The sequence below is a fragment of the Phoxinus phoxinus genome, assembly GCF_949152265.1.
Source record: "Phoxinus phoxinus genome assembly, chromosome: 19".
Classification (NCBI taxonomy): Eukaryota; Metazoa; Chordata; class Actinopteri; order Cypriniformes; family Leuciscidae; genus Phoxinus; species Phoxinus phoxinus.
Window position 1 is genome coordinate 24,670,450 of NC_136894.1, and position 19,720 is coordinate 24,690,169.

General features: G+C 36.4%; 1 protein-coding gene across 1 annotated transcript; it reads left to right on the plus strand.

The window, feature by feature from the left end:
- The first annotated feature begins 13,252 nt into the window (after positions 1 to 13,252).
- On the plus strand, positions 13,253 to 19,519 carry ciarta (circadian associated repressor of transcription a). Its single transcript, XM_079591807.1, has 6 exons — positions 13,253 to 13,490; positions 15,499 to 15,842; positions 16,702 to 16,777; positions 17,200 to 17,278; positions 17,379 to 17,538; positions 17,691 to 19,519. Exons 2-6 carry the CDS (start codon positions 15,501 to 15,503, stop codon positions 18,165 to 18,167), a joined length of 1,134 nt encoding a protein of 377 aa, XP_079447933.1. The 5' UTR covers positions 13,253 to 13,490; positions 15,499 to 15,500; the 3' UTR covers positions 18,168 to 19,519.
- The last annotated feature ends 201 nt before the right edge of the window (positions 19,520 to 19,720 follow it).

Below are 19,720 nucleotides of genomic sequence, written 5' to 3' on the forward strand. Positions count from 1 at the left end.
TAGGAGCTTGTCATTTTTATTAAACATTAACAATAAATGCATAGTGTTTTATTGAATGTAAAAAAGTTTATTTTCAATGCTAGCAATTAAAATGTGCACATTGTGCAGTGTTTAAAGTAGCACACCAATTCAAACAACTGCTAAATGAAGTGGGAACAGTTTAGTCACTCATTAATCTTATCTTTTCTCCATGCTAACAATTTGAAAATGCAAAAGGTCTGGTAAAACCTGAGACCTGTCAGTGATTATTTTAAGTACCTACAAATTTTGTTGATGTAGTCTGTCTACATTTTTAAAAGACTGCTTAAATATTGGGGAAGTGTTGCTAAACTCTATTGTCTGGTAAAGTGGAATAACCAGGGGCTTTAAAAAAAGAGACTAAACCAGACTTTGTCAAAAAAATAAATAAATACTATGTGACATGAATGACAAGCCCTTGAGCAAACATCAGTGAAATGTATGGCTCGGGTGGTGAATGCGACCTGCTTTGACTGGAAGTCATTTTCAAAAATCACGGTGTGACCGAACCTGGTGACTTTAGTGCAACCTTTAAAAGATACATCTTCTTTTACTTGGGAAAATGGGTTATATCTGTAAGGGATAATCCACGGAGGCCTATTGCATTCATGGCCTGCAACTCCTTTTTTAACACACCTGCCAATAGCCGGTAACTTCTGAAAATGTACCGGTCATGAAACAGATTAATCCTTATTAAAGTTACAAAAGTGATTCAGTCAAGCACAATGAGGGATTGTTCTTTGTCTTTTGTAGTTTGATAAACATTAAAAACATCAGCAGGAATATTAGACCACTCTCACTTTAAGAAAAGCAAGGCATTTTGACATAATTTAGTTTGAACATGTCTGTTCAAGTGCAAGAAGACGTGAAAGAGAGCTTAAGTCAATATCGGCGCTGTTTTCCTCAAGTAACATTCCCTTTTTTCTTGAGCTTGAATATTTAAATTGGCAAGGCTAAACTTTTGTGACGAGGCAGCACTGTCAGTCCCAAGCGTTGTTCACGTTCATGTTCTCACAATTTTGCATTGTTAGAATTAATAAAAATGTTACCAACTCAACTGTTAACTGGCGATTGACATCATCATGCACGACGTGGATGCAAAGTATTATTGTGCACAGCGCAATCTCTGATCTTCGTGAGACAGTGTGTTTCAATAGCTAAATTCACTCTGTCGGTCCAATTCCAATTATTTGTGTGTATCAGATTGGGCTTTTTTCCACGCTGTCTTCTCCACCAGTTTCAAAACACGTATCCGTTATATTGTCATTTTCTGCACTTTCTTTGCAACAACACAGTGTTGTTTCGCCTTCGACTTTCAGCATGTTTCCTATCAATTTGATCGGATTTCTATCGGATATGTACAAAAATTTGGACTTACAGTCTGAAAGTAGCCAATGTAAACAGCGCATTAATATGGTACTTAAACTGACAGGAATTCATTAAACGGTTTAAATGCACACTTTCCAGCCAATCAGAATCGAGTATTCAGACTTACCATGGTATAAGCATAAAGGTAGGCCTACATATTTACAAAGTTTACTGTTAAATGTAGCAAGTTATATTGTTAAATAGCATTATTATAAAGTTACAATTTCACATTTTTGACAAATCTTTTAACTAGTGGGTTGTTAAATACCACAGCAAGTTTGTATTTGATAACCTTATCGTTTAAGGTCAAGTTAATGGGTAAACTGCCAATTCTCATGCAATGATTCATCTATCACTTAAAATACTTTTATTATCAGAGGAAACTAATTGTTAATAAATTATTCAAATATAAATGAATAACACAATACAACACTATTTTGTTTATATTAAAGCAACCATTGATTTGTGTCAAATAATTCTTCAGTCTGAAATTTGGCCATGCTTCAGTGACCAGACTAAGAAAAAGCTGAACTGGAACTGGAAGAAACTTATAGTAAAAGTGCTCTTTCACTGAGTTCAAGGTCTCTGTGATATATGGGGGATGGGTCTCTCTCTGGATAGACATTGAGTTCAACGTATAGCTGTGGATGGGGCCTCAGCACTAGTTGAAGTGTTGTGTTTTCCATGAAGTCATGTTTGCATTTAAGTCTAACTAGCAAAAAAAATGTAAGATGTGCTACTCCTGTTGCTTCAGAATCTTTGGGGCTAAACAATGTCATTCACAATATCCATTTTTTTTCAGTTGTTTATTTACAGTCAATGTTTAAATGATTTCCTGTTTTTAAACATATTGCATCCAAAAGCTCTGTTTGTTTGATTGGTGTAATTGTGCATGTTGAACTATGCGCTGAAAAAGATCCCAAGCTGTAGTCATGTGACAGCATTCTGCCCCTGGCTTCACATTATTCTTGTTTGTAAACCAGGGGGATGGGCTTCTGGGTCACTGAGTTCAGTTGTGGAGGGAGCCTCTCCTTCTAAAACCTCTTATATACTGTCTATGGCTAAAACACTGTGAAATCAACAATCAACTAGTAAGTGAAAAACAAGGATGAATTGTGTGCAGTAAAGAGGATATAATTTTTATTTATTTATTTATTTAATTTCAGTTTATTATTTTTTAGTTTACTTTTTTTATTATGTCATTTTTTGTTTTCATATAAAAAAAAGAAGAAAAGAAAACAGTCCTTATTTATTTCGTTTTTAAGCAAAATAATCTTAAGATTAACTCTAATAATTGTAACTGATATGTTATTTGTCTCTTTCTGACAAAAAAAGTATACATGCTTCCCATGAACCCATTGCTTCCTCATTACGTCGATTCAATTATAATATAATAACATATAATATAACATAATATATATATTATTTTGCTTAAAAACGAAATAAATTTAAGATTGTTTTCTTTCTTTTTTTTATATGAAAACAAAAAATGACATAATAAAATAAGTAAACTAAAAAATAATAAACTGAAATTAAATAAATACATAAAAATTATTTATTTATTAATAATATATATACTGTAATCAAATATATATATATATACATATATACTGCCGTTCAAAAGTTTTGGATCGTTAAGGTTTTTTATGTTTTTGAAAGAGGTCTCTTATTCTCACCAAGGCTGCATTTATTTGATTAAAAACACACAAAAAACAGTAATATTGTGGAATGTTATAACAATTTAAAATAACTGTTTTCTATTTTTGTATATTTTAAAATGTAATTTATTCCTGTGATGCGAAACTGAATTCTCAGCATCATTACTCCAGTCTTCAGTGATCCTTCAGAAATTATTCTAATATGCTGATTTGCTGCAAGAAACATTTATTATTATTATTATCAATGTTGAAAACAGTTGAGCACAATTTTTTCAGGATTCTTTGATGAATATAAAGTTCAAAAGAACAGCATTTATCTAAAATAGAAAGTTTATGTAACATACAGGCTACTGTTCAAAAATGTGGGTAAACTTTTATTTTTTGGGGGGTCAGGGGGTGGGGAGGAAATTAATAATTTTATTCAGCAAGAATGCATTAAATTGATGAAAATGTATAATTTCACAAAAGATCCTATTTCAAATAAATTAAATATAACTTTATATTCATCAAATAATCTTGAATTTTACTGTTTTAAGAGCTGAATTTTTTTAGGTGAAACAAGTTCAAGTCCCGGCTCGATTACTTTTTTTGATCCCATATTTTCCTATCACAATAAAAGGCAAAAACTCTAAAAAATATTTGTTTTACACTGGTGCCAGGTAAGCTCGATCCCCACACAAAATAAAATATGCTTTTTTTAAGCCACTACATCAACACCTCTCATAAGGGGAGTGGGGGAACGGATTCCGACAGCTGCTTTTTTTACAGGGGGAACAGAATCCGACGGCAAAAAAACAGCCGTCAGAATCCGTTCCCCCTGTATTTCTTACACAAGGATGATCTTCTAATATCCATCAAAGTGCAGAAAATAATTAGGCCTCTACAGCCTAGTGGTCAATGCACTGACTTTAAGAGCTGATGATTTTTAGGTTACACAAGTTCAAGTCCCGGCTCGATTACTTTTTTGATCCCATATTTTCCTATCGCAATAAAAGGCAAAAACTCTAAAATATATTTGTTTTACACTGGTGCCAGGTAAGCTCGATCCCCACACAAAAAAAAAATTCATTTTTTAAGCCACTACATCAACACCTATCATAAGGGGAGTGGGGGAACGGATTCCGACAGCTGCTTTTTTTACAGGGGGAACAGAATCCTACGGCAAAAAAACAGCAGTCGGAATCCGTTCCCCCTGTATTTCTTACACGAGGAGGATTTTCTAATATCTATCAAAGTGCAGAAAATAATTAGGCCCCCACAGCCTAGTGGTCAATACACTGACTTTAAGAGCTGATGATTTTTAGGTTACACAAGTTCAAGTCCCGGCTCGATTACTTTTTTTGATCCCATATATTCCTATCACAATAAAAGGCAAAAACTCTCAAATATATTTATTTTACACTGGTGCCAGGTAAGCTCGATCCCCACACAAAATAAAATAAGCTTTTTTAGGCCACTACATCAACACCTCTCATAAGGGGAGTGGGGGAACGGATTCCGACACCTGCTTTTTTTACAGGGGGAACAGAATCCGACGGCAAAAAAACAGCCGTCAGAATCCGTTCCCCCTGTATTTCTTACACGAGGAGGATCTTCTAATATCTATCAAAGTGCTGAAAATGATTAGGCCTCCACAGCCTAGTGGTCAATGCACTGACTTCAAGAGTGGATGAATTTTAGGTGAAACAAGTTCAAGTCCCGGCTTGTGGACTTTTTTTGATCCCATATTTTCCTATCACAATAAAAGGCAAAAACTCTAAAATATATTTGTTTTACACTGGTGCCAGGTAAGCTCGATCCCCACACAAAATAAAATATGCATTTTTTAGGCCACTACATCAACACCTCTCATAAGGGGAGTGGGGGAACGGATTCCGACAGCTGCTTTTTTTACAGGGGGAACAGAATCCGACGGCAAAAAAACAGCCGTCAGAATCCGTTCCCCCTGTATTTCTTACACAAGGATGATCTTCTAATATCTATCAAAGTGCAGAAAATGACTAGGCCTCCACAGCCTAGTGGTCAGTGCAATGACTTTAAAAGCTGACGATTTATAGGTAAAATAAGTTCAAGTCCCGGTTTGCTGACCTTTTCTGATTCCATATTTTCCTATCACAATAAAAGGCAAAAACTCTAATATATATTTATATTACACTGGTGCCAGGTAAGCTCCATCCCCACACAAAAAATATAATCAGTATTTTTACTACATCAACACCTCTCATAATGTGGAGTGGGGGAACGGATTCCGACAGCTGCTTTTTTTACAGGGGGAACAGAATCCGACGGCAAAAAAACAGCCGTCAGAATCCGTTCCCCCTGTATTTCTTACACGAGGAGGATCTTCTCATATCTATTTAAAGTGCAGAAAATAATTAGGCCTCCACAGCCTAGTGGTCAATGCACTGACTCTAAGAGCTGATGATTTTTAGGTGAAACAAGTTCAAGTCCCGGCTCGATTACTTTTTTTGATCCCATATTTTCCTATCACAATAAAAGGCAAAAACTCTAAAATATATTTGTTTTACACTGGTGCCAGGTAAGCTCGATCCCCACACAAAATAAAATATGCATTTTTTAGGCCACTACATCAACACCTCTCATAAGGGGAGTGGGGGAACGGATTCCGACAGCTGCTTTTTTTACAGGGGGAACAGAATCCGACGGCAAAAAAACAGCCGTCAGAATCCGTTCCCCCTGTATTTCTTACACAAGGATGATCTTCTAATATCTATCAAAGTGCAGAAAATGACTAGGCCTCCACAGCCTAGTGGTCAGTGCAATGACTTTAAAAGCTGACGATTTATAGGTAAAATAAGTTCAAGTCCCGGTTTGCTGACCTTTTCTGATTCCATATTTTCCTATCACAATAAAAGGCAAAAACTCTAATATATATTTATATTACACTGGTGCCAGGTAAGCTCCATCCCCACACAAAAAATATAATCAGTATTTTTACTACATCAACACCTCTCATAATGTGGAGTGGGGGAACGGATTCCGACAGCTGCTTTTTTTACAGGGGGAACAGAATCCGACGGCAAAAAAACAGCCGTCAGAATCCGTTCCCCCTGTATTTCTTACACGAGGAGGATCTTCTCATATCTATTTAAAGTGCAGAAAATAATTAGGCCTCCACAGCCTAGTGGTCAATGCACTGACTCTAAGAGCTGATGATTTTTAGGTGAAACAAGTTCAAGTCCCGGCTCGATTACTTTTTTTGATCCCAAATATTCCTATCACAATAAAAGGCAAAAGCTCTAAAATATATTTATTTTACACTGGTGCCAGGTAAGCTCCGTCCCCACACAAAAAATATAATCAGCATTTTTTAGGCCACTACATCAACACCTCTCATAATGGGAGTGGGGGAACGGATTCCGACAGCTGCTTTTTTTTACAGGGGGAACAGAATCCGACGGCAAAAAAACAGCCGTCAGAATCCGTTCCCCCTGTATTTCTTACACGATGAGGTTCTTCTAATATCTATCAAAGTGCTGTTAATTAATAGGCCTCCACAGCCTAGTGGTCAATGCACTGACTTCAAGAGCTGATGATTTTTAGGTTACACAAGTTCAAGTCCCGGCTCGATTACTTTTTTGATCCCATATATTCCTATCACAATAAAAGGCAAAAACTCTAAAATATATTTGTTTTACACTGGTGCCAGGTAAGCTCCATCCCCACACAAAAAAAAATATGCATTTTTTAGGCCACTACATCAACACCTCTCATAATGGGACTGGGGGAACGGATTCTGACAGCTGCTTTTTTTTACAGGGGGAACAGAATCCGACGGCAAAAAAACAGCCGTCAGAATCCGTTCCCCCTGTATTTCTTACACGAGGTGGATCTTCTAATATCTATCAAAATGCTGAAAATGATTAGACCTCCACAGCCTAGTGGTCAGTGCAATGACTTTAAGAGCTGACGGTTTATAAGTGAAATAATTTCAAGTCCCAGTTTGCTGACCTTTTCTGATTCCATATTTTCCTATCACAATAAAAGGCAAAAACTCTAAAATATATTTGTTTTACACTGGTGCCAGGTAAGCTCCGTCCCCACACAAAAAATATAATCAGCATTTTTTAAGCCACTACATCAACACCTATCATAAGGGGAGTGGGGGAACGGATTCCGACAGCTGCTTTTTTTTACAGGGGGAACAGAATCCTACGGCAAAAAAACAGCCGTCAGAATCCGTTCCCCCTGTATTTCTTACACGAGGATGATCTTCTAATATCTATCAAAGTGCAGAAAATATTTAGGCCTCCACAGCCTAGTGGTCAATGCACTGACTTTAAGAGCTGATGATTTTTAGGTTACACAAGTTCAAGTCCCGACTCGATTACTTTTTTTGATCCCATATATTCCTATCACAATAAAAGGCAAAAACTCTAAAATATATTTGTTTTACACTGGTGCCAGGTAAGCTCGATCCCCACACAAAATAAAATAAGCTTTTTTAGGCCACTACATCAACACCTCTCATAAGGGGAGTGGGGGAACGGATTCCGACAGCTGCTTTTTTTACAGGGGGAACAGAATCCGACGGCAAAAAAACAGCCGTCAGAATCCGTTCCCCCTGTATTTCTTACACGAGGAGGATCTTCTAATATCTATCAAAGTGCAGAAAATGACTAGGCCTCCACAGCCTAGTGGTCAGTGCAATGACTTCAAGTGCTGATGATTTTTAGGTTACACAAGTTCAAGTCCCGGCTCGATTACTTTTTTGATCCCATATTTTCCTATCACAATAAAAGGCAAAAACTCTCAAATATATTTGTTTTACACTGGTGCCAGGTAAGCTCGATCCCCACACAAAATAAAATATGCTTTTTTTAAGCCACTACATCAACACCTCTCATAAGGGGAGTGGGGGAACGGATTCCGACAGCTGCTTTTTTTACAGGGGGAACAGAATCCGACGGCAAAAAAACAGCCGTCAGAATCCGTTCCCCCTGTATTTCTTACACAAGGATGATCTTCTAATATCCATCAAAGTGCAGAAAATAATTAGGCCTCTACAGCCTAGTGGTCAATGCACTGACTTTAAGAGCTGATGATTTTTAGGTTACACAAGTTCAAGTCCCGGCTCGATTACTTTTTTGATCCCATATTTTTGCCTATCGCAATAAAAGGCAAAAACTCTAAAATATATTTGTTTTACACTGGTGCCAGGTAAGCTCCATCCCCACACAAAAAAAAATATGCATTTTTTAGGCCACTACATCAACACCTCTCATAATGGGAGTGGGGGAACGGATTCCGACAGCTGCTTTTTTTACAGGGGGAACAGAATCCGACGGCAAAAAAACAGCCGTCAGAATCCGTTCCCCCTGTATTTCTTACACGAGGAGGATCTTCTAATATCTATTTAAAGTGCAGAAAATAATTAGGCCTCCACAGCCTAGTGGTCAATGCACTGACTTTAAGAGCTGATGATTTTTAGGTGAAACAAGTTCAAGTCCCGGCTCGATTACTTTTTTTGATCCGATATATTCCTATCACAATAAAAGGCAAAAACTCTAAAATATATTTATTTTACACTGGTGCCAGGTAAGCTCGATCCCCACACAAAAAATATAATCAGCATTTTTTAGGCCACTACATCAACACCTCTCATAATGGGAGTGGGGGAACGGATTCCGACAGCTGCTTTTTTTACAGGGGGAACAGAATCCTACGGCAAAAAAACAGCCGTCAGAATCCGTTCCCCCTGTATTTCTTACACAATGAGGTTCTTCTAATATCTATCAAAGTGCTGTTAATTAATAGGCCCCCACAGCCTAGTGGTCAATGCACTGACTTTAAGAGCTGATGATTTTTAGGTTACACAAGTTCAAGTCCCTGCTCGATTACTTTTTTGATCCCATATTTTTGCCTATCGCAATAAAAGGCAAAAACTCTAAAATATATTTATTTTACACTGGTGCCAGGTAAGCTCCGTCCCCACACAAAAAATATAATCAGCATTTTTTAGGCCACTACATCAACACCTCTCATAATGGGAGTGGGGGAACGGATTCCGACAGCTGCTTTTTTTACAGGGGGAACAGAATCCGACGGCAAAAAAACAGCCGTCAGAATCCGTTCCCCCTGTATTTCTTACACAATGAGGTTCTTCTAATATCTATCAAAGTGCAGAAAATGACTAGGCCTCCACAGCCTAGTGGTCAATGCACTGACTTCAAGTGCTGATGATTTTTAGGTTACACAAGTTCAAGTCCCGGCTCGATTACTTTTTTGATCCCATATTTTCCTATCACAATAAAAGGCAAAAACTCTCAAATATATTTGATTTACACTGGTGCCAGGTAAGCTCCGTCCCCACACAAAATAAAATATGCTTTTTTTAAGCCACTACATCAACACCTCTCATAATGGGAGTGGGGGAACGGATTCCGACAGCTGCTTTTTTTACAGGGGGAACAGAATCCTACGGCAAAAAAACAGCCGTCAGAATCCGTTCCCCCTGTATTTCTTACACGAGGATGATCTTCTAATATCTATCAAAGTGCAGAAAATATTTAGGCCTCCACAGCCTAGTGGTCAATGCACTGCCTTCAAGAGCTGATGATTTTTAGGTGAAACAAGTTCAAGTCCCAGTTTGCTGACCTTTTCTGATTCCATATTTTCCTATCACAATAAAAGGCAAAAACTCTAAAATATATTTATATTACACTGGTGCCAGGTAAGCTCCGTCCCCACACAAAATAAAATATGTATTTTTTAAGCCACTACATCAACACTTGTAAGAGCCAGGTATAGTTGTACTCTTTTTGGTCACATACGGTAATTAAGGCCCCTGGTGGTGGCGGAGGAAGTAGGGCATATCATCTGTTCACCCGTGTGGTTCGGGAGTGGAAGAGAGGGGGTGACGGGGGGAAGTCCTATTTTTGTTGACCGCTGTTGAACGCACTTCTAACGCTGTTTAATGCCGTTTGTACACCATATCATATTGTGAAGCAATTATGGAACGTAGCCTACTGGATACGCAACCTTGTTTGTTTCTCATGCAAATAAATCTACAAAACGAAGTCTTTGGATTCATCATCATCATTGAGCAAGCGCGTCTGGCAATTTAAGTTTCCCCTGCTCAGCCTCTCGGCCGACAAATTCGTTTGGCTTTCAGATTGTCGCCCACAACACCTATCATAATGGGAGCGGGGGAACGGATTCCGACACCTGCTTTTTTTACAGGGGGAATAGAATCCGACGGCAAAAAAACAGCCGTCAGAATCCGTTCCCCCTGTATTCTTACACGAGGAGGATCTTCTAATATCTATCAAAGTGCTGTTAATTAATAGGCCCCCACAGCCTATTGGTCAATGCACTGACTTTAAGAGCTGATGATTTTTAGGTGAAACAAGTTCAAGTCCCGGCTCGATTACTTTTTTTGATCCCATATATTCCTATCACAATAAAAGGCAAAAACTCTAAAATATATTTGTTTTACACTGGTGCCAGGTAAGCTCGATCCCCACACAAAATAAAATAAGCTTTTTTTAAGCCACTACATCAACACCTCTCATAAGGGGAGTGGGGGAACGGATTCCGACAGCTGCTTTTTTTACAGGGGGAACAGAATCCGACGGCAAAAAAACAGCCGTCAGAATCCGTTCCCCCTGTATTTCTTACACAATGAGGTTCTTCTAATATCTATCAAAGTGCTGACAATGACTAGGCCTCCACAGCCTAGTTGTCAATGCACTGACTTTAAAGTTGATAATAATAATTAATATTTTTTGAGCAGCAAATCAGCATATTATAATGATTTATGAAGGATCATGTGACACTGAAGACTGGAGTAATAATGCTGAAAAGTCAGCTTTGCATCACATTAAAAAATATATTCAAATATATTCAAAACTATTTACTTTTTTTAAATAATATTTCATAATATTACTCTTTTTTGTTGTATTTTTAATCAAATAAATGCAGCCATGGTGAGCATAAGACACTTCTTTTAAAAACATAAAAAATCTTACCGATTCATTATTAATATAAAAACATTTTATATTAACATTTAAACGTTATATATAGATTATTTATTTTACTTTTAAATATAATTTTATGAAAATCTTTGATTAGGACTATTAGTTCAGTTTCAAAAACTAAAACTAATAAAACTATACATAAAAAAGAAACATTTTTGGTACTTGAAATAAAATAAACTTTAACTGAAATAAACTATTAATAAAAACCTTTATTTGAAAAAAACTTATTTGAGCTCTCATTTTTATTTAGTTGATGCACTTACTGTAAATAACTTACTAAAGGTGCATTCCATGCATGACGTTTTGTAGTATAAATTGTATAATAGTATAAATAAATACACAACTTTTGTATCTTTAATTAGTGGAGAAGGAGGGCTATCAGACTCAGATTTAAAATTAATACACTGGTCAAGTACATAGATGCATTGTTGCATATTGCATATGCAAAAATGTATAAAAACTAGGCATATTTAAAAATAATAAAAAATTAAATAACTAAATAAAAAAATTAAATTAAAATAAATAAATTAATTAATTAATTAATTGTTAAAAACTAAAATAGAAATGAAAACAAAAAATTACAAGTATATTGGTCACAGATGAGTTTGTCGCTCCAGCTGTGAACAATACGGGCCCAGCTTCCAATAGTGCTATCATTGTGAGTGAGGGTAAGTTGATTTTGAGAATGTAGAGCATGGTTAACATGTGACCTATATTCTGTTGTGTGCACTGACCTACAGGTGGGCAACAACAGAGCTGGAATCGGTGACCTTCAATGGTTTAAAGATTGAAAAAGTGTGTTTTGTGAATAAGCTGAATAATGGATGCTGTCATGTGTGATGCAGAATAAAAATGTAAAAAAAAAGGTTCTATTCACAGTAATTCTGTAATTTCCATAATACTCTAATAATCTTAACTATAATCTGATCTTGGATTCAGAATACATTAAAAATATACACTAAATCTTTACGTCACACAGTAGGTCTTCAGTACTTACTTGGATATTTGGCTCAATATGAATTCATCTGGCCCGAAAGACTCATAATTACTATTGAAAGTGTCCTTTTGATCATAATAACCATGAAACAAGCCAAAGCCCATGATACAATGTAATGTATCATTGTGGATAATATTGCCTGGTAATTTCGCTGACCACAGGGAGCAGACTCATAAGCTCATTTGGTTTGAATGAAACTGAGCCAATAACACTTGTCCTGAGTTGACCTTCTCTTTTTTTTTTGTCTCAGACTAACAATCATAGTTCTGCTATCAACTAGAAAAGGAAAGTTCACCAACACAAACTTTGATAATGATCCACATTTGAAAGTCTAACATTTTAAGAAGTCAAAGGGTAGTGAGTGGATTATGCAATGACTTAAAAGGGATTTCTTGGGTAATTATTGGGACACCGTTCATCTTGCAAAATGTACTTTCATGTGACACCAGTGTTATTTTAGTATTAATGAGATATAATAAATGTTTTTTTAATCCATTTTTTATTTTAAAATGTTCCATTTTAATTTGAATTATATATATATATATATATAATTATTAATATATATATATATATATATATATATATATATTAATAATATATATATTATTATTATTATTTTTCTTTCAGTTTTAGTTATTTTAGTAGCTACAATAAGTTAAACTAAATGAAAATGTTTGCCTTGGAAAGCATTTTATATTTAAAGCATTTTTATATTTTATTTCAGTTACCATTTATTTTGGCTGAAGCAACAAATATTTATTCTAGATATCAACTATCGTGTAGATTTTTCGACAAATAATTTTTTTGTACTATTTTTTTTTTGCTACGAAATCTGTCATAAATAGGAAAACAATGTAATTAGAAGTATCATATTGCTGTGGTTACTTCTAAAATAATTTGAGGGTCATCTAAAATAGAGCGTTGTCGGTAAGTTTTGTTATGCTCCAAACAAACTGTCACGGGTACAAACTCTTCCTAATGTGGAACAACGAGCACCGTCTGTATAACGTGATTCAATCCGTAGTATCTGCCTTTCCACTCGACTGCCACGTGCGAAGAGCGGGGTGTGCAAACATGTGAGGCCGACCAATCCCGACTCCGATACTAAAGGATTGGTTCTACTTTCTGTCCAATCAGCGACTCGTCTTTGATCTCTCAGCCAATGGGAGCGCAGTCTGCCTTGGCTTTTGTCCAGCACGTGTAGCGAATGCGATTCACATGTTGTCCCTCGCTGTAGAGTGACGTGACGTCACGTGAGTGGAGAAAGGAAGAGGATAGAAGTCCAAAAAATCTCTCAGGACAATACTGCGAGCGACGAGGACGGCGACACAAAATCTTATTAAGCAATACATTGTATGAAACTTCTTTTAGGCGTACGTACAACAGGTCAAGTCGTGTCAGTGGCGATAGGTTGTTGTGGTACCGACTCAGAAACGACTCAGTATTAAGGTAAGGGAATTAAGAATTTATTAATAATAAGAATTTTACATCTAAATTTTTTTAATACATATCTCCGGTATATTCTAGAAATGCTACACGTGTTTGCCATCTCGCTTGTTGTGTGTTTACACCATGTTGAGCTGCATTATCCCTTTGTTTTGCCAGTTTATGTCTGTCATCATGTCATAATTGCAATTAAAAATAATTTGGAAAGTAGGAAATTACGTTTTCACTACAACCTGAAGCAGGTGAACATTTACATTTGATCAAGATCATTTTTTGTTTTTTTTCCCACATGTGGTTGATGTTTTATTATTACTTTTTAAATTATTTTCATGTTTATGTGATGACTATTTCATGTATTCAATATAAAGAAAAACAACATTAAAATATCTCTATTATTTGGCTTAAAAGCTAACATTTGTATGGATTGTTATGCGTCACACCCCACATACGTGCCAAGAGCTTAGTCAACTCAGCATAAATAATAGTGTTCTTTAAATGTTTAATATTCACATGTTACATTTATTCATACTGCAAAAGCTTTTATCCAAAACGACTATATGTCTTTCTTCTATATCGATCTTTTTTAAACCACCAAGCACAGTCCATCTGGTGAAAGTTAATTTGTCTTAATGGCACCGCCTAGCTGTTTATTTTTTATGAGGCACATGCCCTCGAGAGTGTTTTCTGCAACTCGGTCAATTCTGAAACCCTACACTGTATTTATAGCTGTCCATCTAAACAACATGATAGGGTATAGGCATTATAGACATGCACATGTTATATCCTTGTGCTTTTCAAAACTCCTATGTTTTTCTTCTTCTCAAGATACAGACCATATGTGGTATTGTGGCCTTTGACCTAGTGAAAGGAACATGGCGTGCTGTTCTTCATGGATAGTTTGATTTTTAAACAGGATAATTGTAGTATCTCTGTGATCTCTCTTTCTGTTTTGGACCGTATCCTGTGTTCCTGCATTCGTTTTTTTATCTACGCTGTCTGTTGCCAATTGTTTGTTTGGTGCTAGCACCTCTCTTGTTTCTTGACTTGCAGACTGTTGTCTCAGGAAACCTCAACAATTATGTTCATTTTCTTCAAGTCCAGTCAAGCCAGTAGTTCAGCTTTGTACTTATCTTGACAACATATACATGTTTGTATGTACTGTACACACATACACATTGTGTTTTCATGTTTATGGGGACTTTCCATAGACTGACATAATGATTTTTATACTGAACAAACTGTATATTCTATCCCCCTACAATAACCCTACCCATAAAACTACCCATCACAGAAAACTTTCTGCATTTTTACATTTACATAAAAAAACATCACTTGTGATTTTATAAGCTCTTTTCTTAATGGGGACCAAAAAAATGTCCTGACAAGGATTTTGGATATTGCCATCTTTGTGGGGACATTTTGTCTCCATAATGTAGGGTTTACCAGGCCACACGCACACACGCACACGCACGCACGTACGCACGCACTCACACCACACATTCCTCTCTCTCTCTCTCTCTCTCTCTCTCTCTCTCTCTCTCTCTCTCTCTCTCTCTCTCTCTCTCCCTCTCTCTCTCTCTCTCCCACTCACTCACTCACTCACTCACTCACTCACTCACTCACTCACTCACTCACTCACTCACTCACTCACTCACTCACTCACTCACTCACTCATTCACAAGTTTTTACAACAAGACACTTTTAAAAATATTAAAACAATTTTTTAAACTATTGTAGTCAATCCTCTAAGTCATTCTAGCAGTTTTAACAAGGATTTGCAACTCTAGTGTCCAAAACATACAAGTGACAGTTCCGTCAACCGGCCCCTTCCCCTATTGTTGTGCTTTTTGTTTACATTCTCTCAGCTGTATTACACATTCCTCATTATTTTCAGCTGCCATGTTCCCTTTAGAGAATCACTTGCTGCCATCAGTTCAGTTCATTTCAGCCCATCGCGCTTTAGTTTTAAACAATCTGCCACCTCACACATATCTGTTTTCTCACATTTCAGTGATGCTGTCACCAGGGAGTCCTTCCAATTGGCAAATGCAAGATTCCCTCTCCTCGACCCCAAGTTCTCTCCTGTACAGTGAGAGTGACCAGACGGAGGACGAATCTGAGGTCTTCACCTCTGAGAGGAAAGCTGCAGGAGTTGTGCCTGATCCAAAGCTGTTCTCCTTGGCCAATGGGAGCTCTCAAAATTCCAAATCGACTCTCACCTTTGTGAACCAGAGGAGTGGTAGAGTTGAAATCGGTCAAACTGGATGTTTCTCGGCATCTCCAGCTTACAAAAGTCAGAACCCCGCGCCATATGAAAGGATTCCCACAGAGGGAGACCTGAGGTTTGCACGCAAAGTAAGTCTGAAAATCTCTTTACCCTGTGATCATTTCATGAAACGGTGCTTACTGATATAGATATAGTCATTACTTCCTTTAGAGTGACTTTGTGCTTTGTAAACGGCAACATTACACACTAAAGAAAGTTGAACATGTAAAAAAGCAAAATAAGATTAAAACATGCCTGAATAGGTCATGTATCGAATAGGTGAATAGGTCATTTATTATTCATTGTTTTTAATTATTTATTTTTCTCCTGAGATCCACTAATTTCAGTCAAGTAGTTTTTTATGACCATTTTTCTGAGCCTTACATGTAAACAGTACATTTAAGGCCGCTGTACCTTTAAGCACCCCTTTCAAATGTGAAATGCACACCGTTACTAAGCACATTCTCTCACACATCAGCTTGTGAGTGGCTGTCGTGTCAAATATAGTTTGGTAACTGGGCCATCCTTCGATATAAGCCTCTTTGCAAAGTCCTTGCACCCCATTGTGACAGAGAAACACAAACCAATATGTGCTGAAATGTTACGAACAAACAAATCAGATCTTAATGAAATGATCAAGAACCTTGTTAAAAATAAATGGCAGCTGCTCCTTTTACCATGGCTGTGTCGCAACTTTTTAATAACACAAAGCTTTGGAAATTCAGAATGAGTCATCTTTAGGGGCCAAGCACTGAAGGTGCGTAGGCACTTACTGGATCTGTTAGTGTTCTTCTTCTACCTCTCTTGAAGTCATAAGGCAGCCCATTCCTTTAAAATTGCTTAAGCCTCCAAGACCGTTTTGCAGTTTTTAAATCTGCCGTGCGTTTTTAAATGTTTCAAAGATGATTTTATTGGTAAATGTATGTTTTAATATCATTTCTTTTACAGTGTTCAGAGCTGCATGGATACATCAGGCCCCTGTTGGAGCTGTTGAATGGGTTGAAAACAGGTCGATATGAAAAAGGTAATGCATTAAAAAAATTCTATATACACTACCTTTCAAAAGTGGGGCCAATAAGATTTTTTTTTTGCACCAAAATATTAAGCAGCGCAGCTGTTTTCAACATTGATAATAATAAGAAAAGTGTAATGAGCACCAAATCAGCATATTTGAATGATTTCTGAAAGGTCATGTGATCATGAAGACTGGAGTAATGATGCTGAAAATTCTGTATATTTTCATATAATTAATATAATAAAATATTATAACTTAATATAAAGTGTTTTTTATTTCAAATAAACAGCCTTGATGAGCATAAGATAATTTTTTCAAAAACATTAAACAAAAAAAAAAAATCCAACCCCAAACATGTGAATGATAGTGTATGTCCACACCTTATGTAATTTTGTATCTATTTTATTTATTAATTTGTTTCTATTTGGCAGGTTTGAGCACATTTCAGCAGAGTGTTGCCATGGATAGACTGCGAAGGATTGTGGGTGTTCTACAAAAACCTGACCTTGGGTATTTTATTTTATTCTATTGAACGATGCATTTCTCTCCGTCAGATTGAATACATATAATACCTTTTATTAAATCTGATTTTTCTGCTATACCTCTATAGGGAGAAGTATATGGGCACTATTCTGCAGCTGGAGATGATGTTAAAGGCTTGGTTCCCTCTGGTGAGGCCTCAGCATCGCGATGGCACCCCTTCATTCCAAAATTTTATGGTTAGCCTGCCTCCACGCTGGAATCAGGACCAGTTACATATTCCTGTAAAGGTAAGCGCATAGAAGTGCTTTGAAACAAACAAAGTCTAAATGAAATCTTTTCATCACATAAAGCCATTGTGTTTTCAAGGTATATTAGGGCCTTTACAATCTACAACAATCTTGATTGGTTTAATTCCTCATCAAAACCCTTTTTCTTTCAGAAACGCAGGTTAAGTTGGTCAGACTCTGACTCGCAAGGTTCCTCAAGCAGCAAACGTATTCTACAGGACGATCGAGGACCAAGCCCCAGCGATACTAGCTCATGGATCAGCAACTCCGAAACCACATTTAGCGAACTTGAAGAAGACAGTGCAATCTGTACAAATCAAAATAAAACGACATCTGAATCCAAACACATCAAAAAGAGCCATCTTCAAGTTCAGCAAAAGACAAACTCCTTAAACGAAACCCCTGTGACTGCGAAAGGAAGACCGCCTCCGCTTGTAATACCACCATCAGCCACAGATGGCAGCATCTTGTTTATGCAGGATTGGTCAGTGTCCTCCACGACTCCTACTTCTGACCCACCAGCAGACTTGGTGATAAGTGGGAAAGATGTGGCCGAATCTGTAAAAGCAGAGGGGCCAGAAAAACAGGTTAATAGTAAACATCATTGCACAGAGATGTTAAACACATAATGTTTTGAAGTTTCTCACATTTTAAAGGAATGGCCATTTTTTTCCAGCCTGTTGATATTGGGAAATCATTGTTTTTCACAAAGTGAAAAGTGTTGTTCAGTTAGTCGGACTTTACATTCTGCCACATATATGTACAATATCATATGTACAGTATGGCATAAGATTTGTTTTTTATAAGATTATAGATTCTACATTTCTAAAGTCCTAAGAGGTCAGAGATATGTCTTAAAATACGTGCTTGAGCCATATGGTCAACCGGTGAAACATGCACAGCTATCAAACACTCTACTGCACTGCCTTTCATGATAACACAGGCTTCCAATGATATTTATGAACATGGCACCAGGAAGCTAGAAGAATAGTCTGATACAACGTCCAGAAAATCTACCTTAATGTCCTTTGACTTGAATTGAAAACCACTTTGAGCAACGAATGGAATAGATTTGCAGTATGGGAGGATATTTTCGAGGCAGTTTTATTTATTACTTCTTTACTTGAACATTTTGAGATCTTATAAGCAGCCTTAAAATGACCCGTGAGAGTCCGTACATGTGGGCCGTGGGCCATTTTCATAGCTCAATGTTGTATTTTTATTAAGATGCAGAGAACCAAACAACTGATGGGATGCATCATGAAGTGTTATTCTATAATCTGGAAAGCAAATGGTCATTTATTGAAAATTTTCTTGCCAAACACAGTTTGCACATTTATGTTGTTCTGCTTCCATGAAATAGTTCATTTTGTTCCCTTCTACTCACCTAAAAAATTCCTTTTCCATTTAAAATTTGTTTTGAAAATCAGCATTGTAATTATTAACCATTCTCCAAAACATATTTTCAAGTTAATTACGAGTATGTGGAGTGTCCCACACTGTAAAGATCACACTGAGGAAGATAAGACTTTTATTTAGCTATTTGTAGAAAATAATCTGAAATTAGAGATTTAGCTTCATGAGGAATGAGAATAACTTTTGTTGACTGATACGCATGTAGTCAAAGCTGTACGAGTATCGTGAAAACATATGAGTATATTGTTGCCATCATAATGGAGATTGTACTATAAGGGAAAAGTGTATATGAAGATATATTGATTAATATTTAAATGCACTTAAAAGCTTCATGTAATTGGGAAGGTAGAATTTTGAGGAAGATGTTTTTTTTTTAAGTAAATAAAAAAATCTTCCTCAAAATTAAAAAAAGTCAGGCATTGTAGCACTGTTCTTATTTTCTATCGATTGTTTAAACCCATTTTCTTTTTGTTACTGTTATTATATCAAAGTTTTTTGTCAAGGTTGCTGAAATGTTTTTCAACGTTCCACTTTTTGATATCATTAAATGTTTCAAAGTTTCTTATATTGTTATTTGCAGTCTCTTTCTTTTTTTGTTGTCTTTCTTTTTAGACATAAGTTATGGCATAGCCTATATAGAGCAAAAAATATAAATATATTTTAAATATACATTATAGCATTCAAAGGTTTGGATTCAAAGGTTTACAATTTTTTTACATGTTTTTGATAGAAATCTAAGCTGCATTTTTTTTATTTACAGTTAAAA

Bases quoted from the DNA above. Each gene is read 5' to 3' on its own strand.
- ciarta (XM_079591807.1), top strand. From the start codon at position 15,501: ATGCTGTCACCAGGGAGTCCTTCCAATTGGCAAATGCAAGATTCCCTC. The intron at 16,778-17,199 runs GTAATGCATTAA...TCTATTTGGCAG, and splicing joins AACAGGTCGATATGAAAAAG to GTTTGAGCACATTTCAGCAG. The intron at 17,539-17,690 runs GTAAGCGCATAG...TTTTTCTTTCAG, and splicing joins AGTTACATATTCCTGTAAAG to AAACGCAGGTTAAGTTGGTC.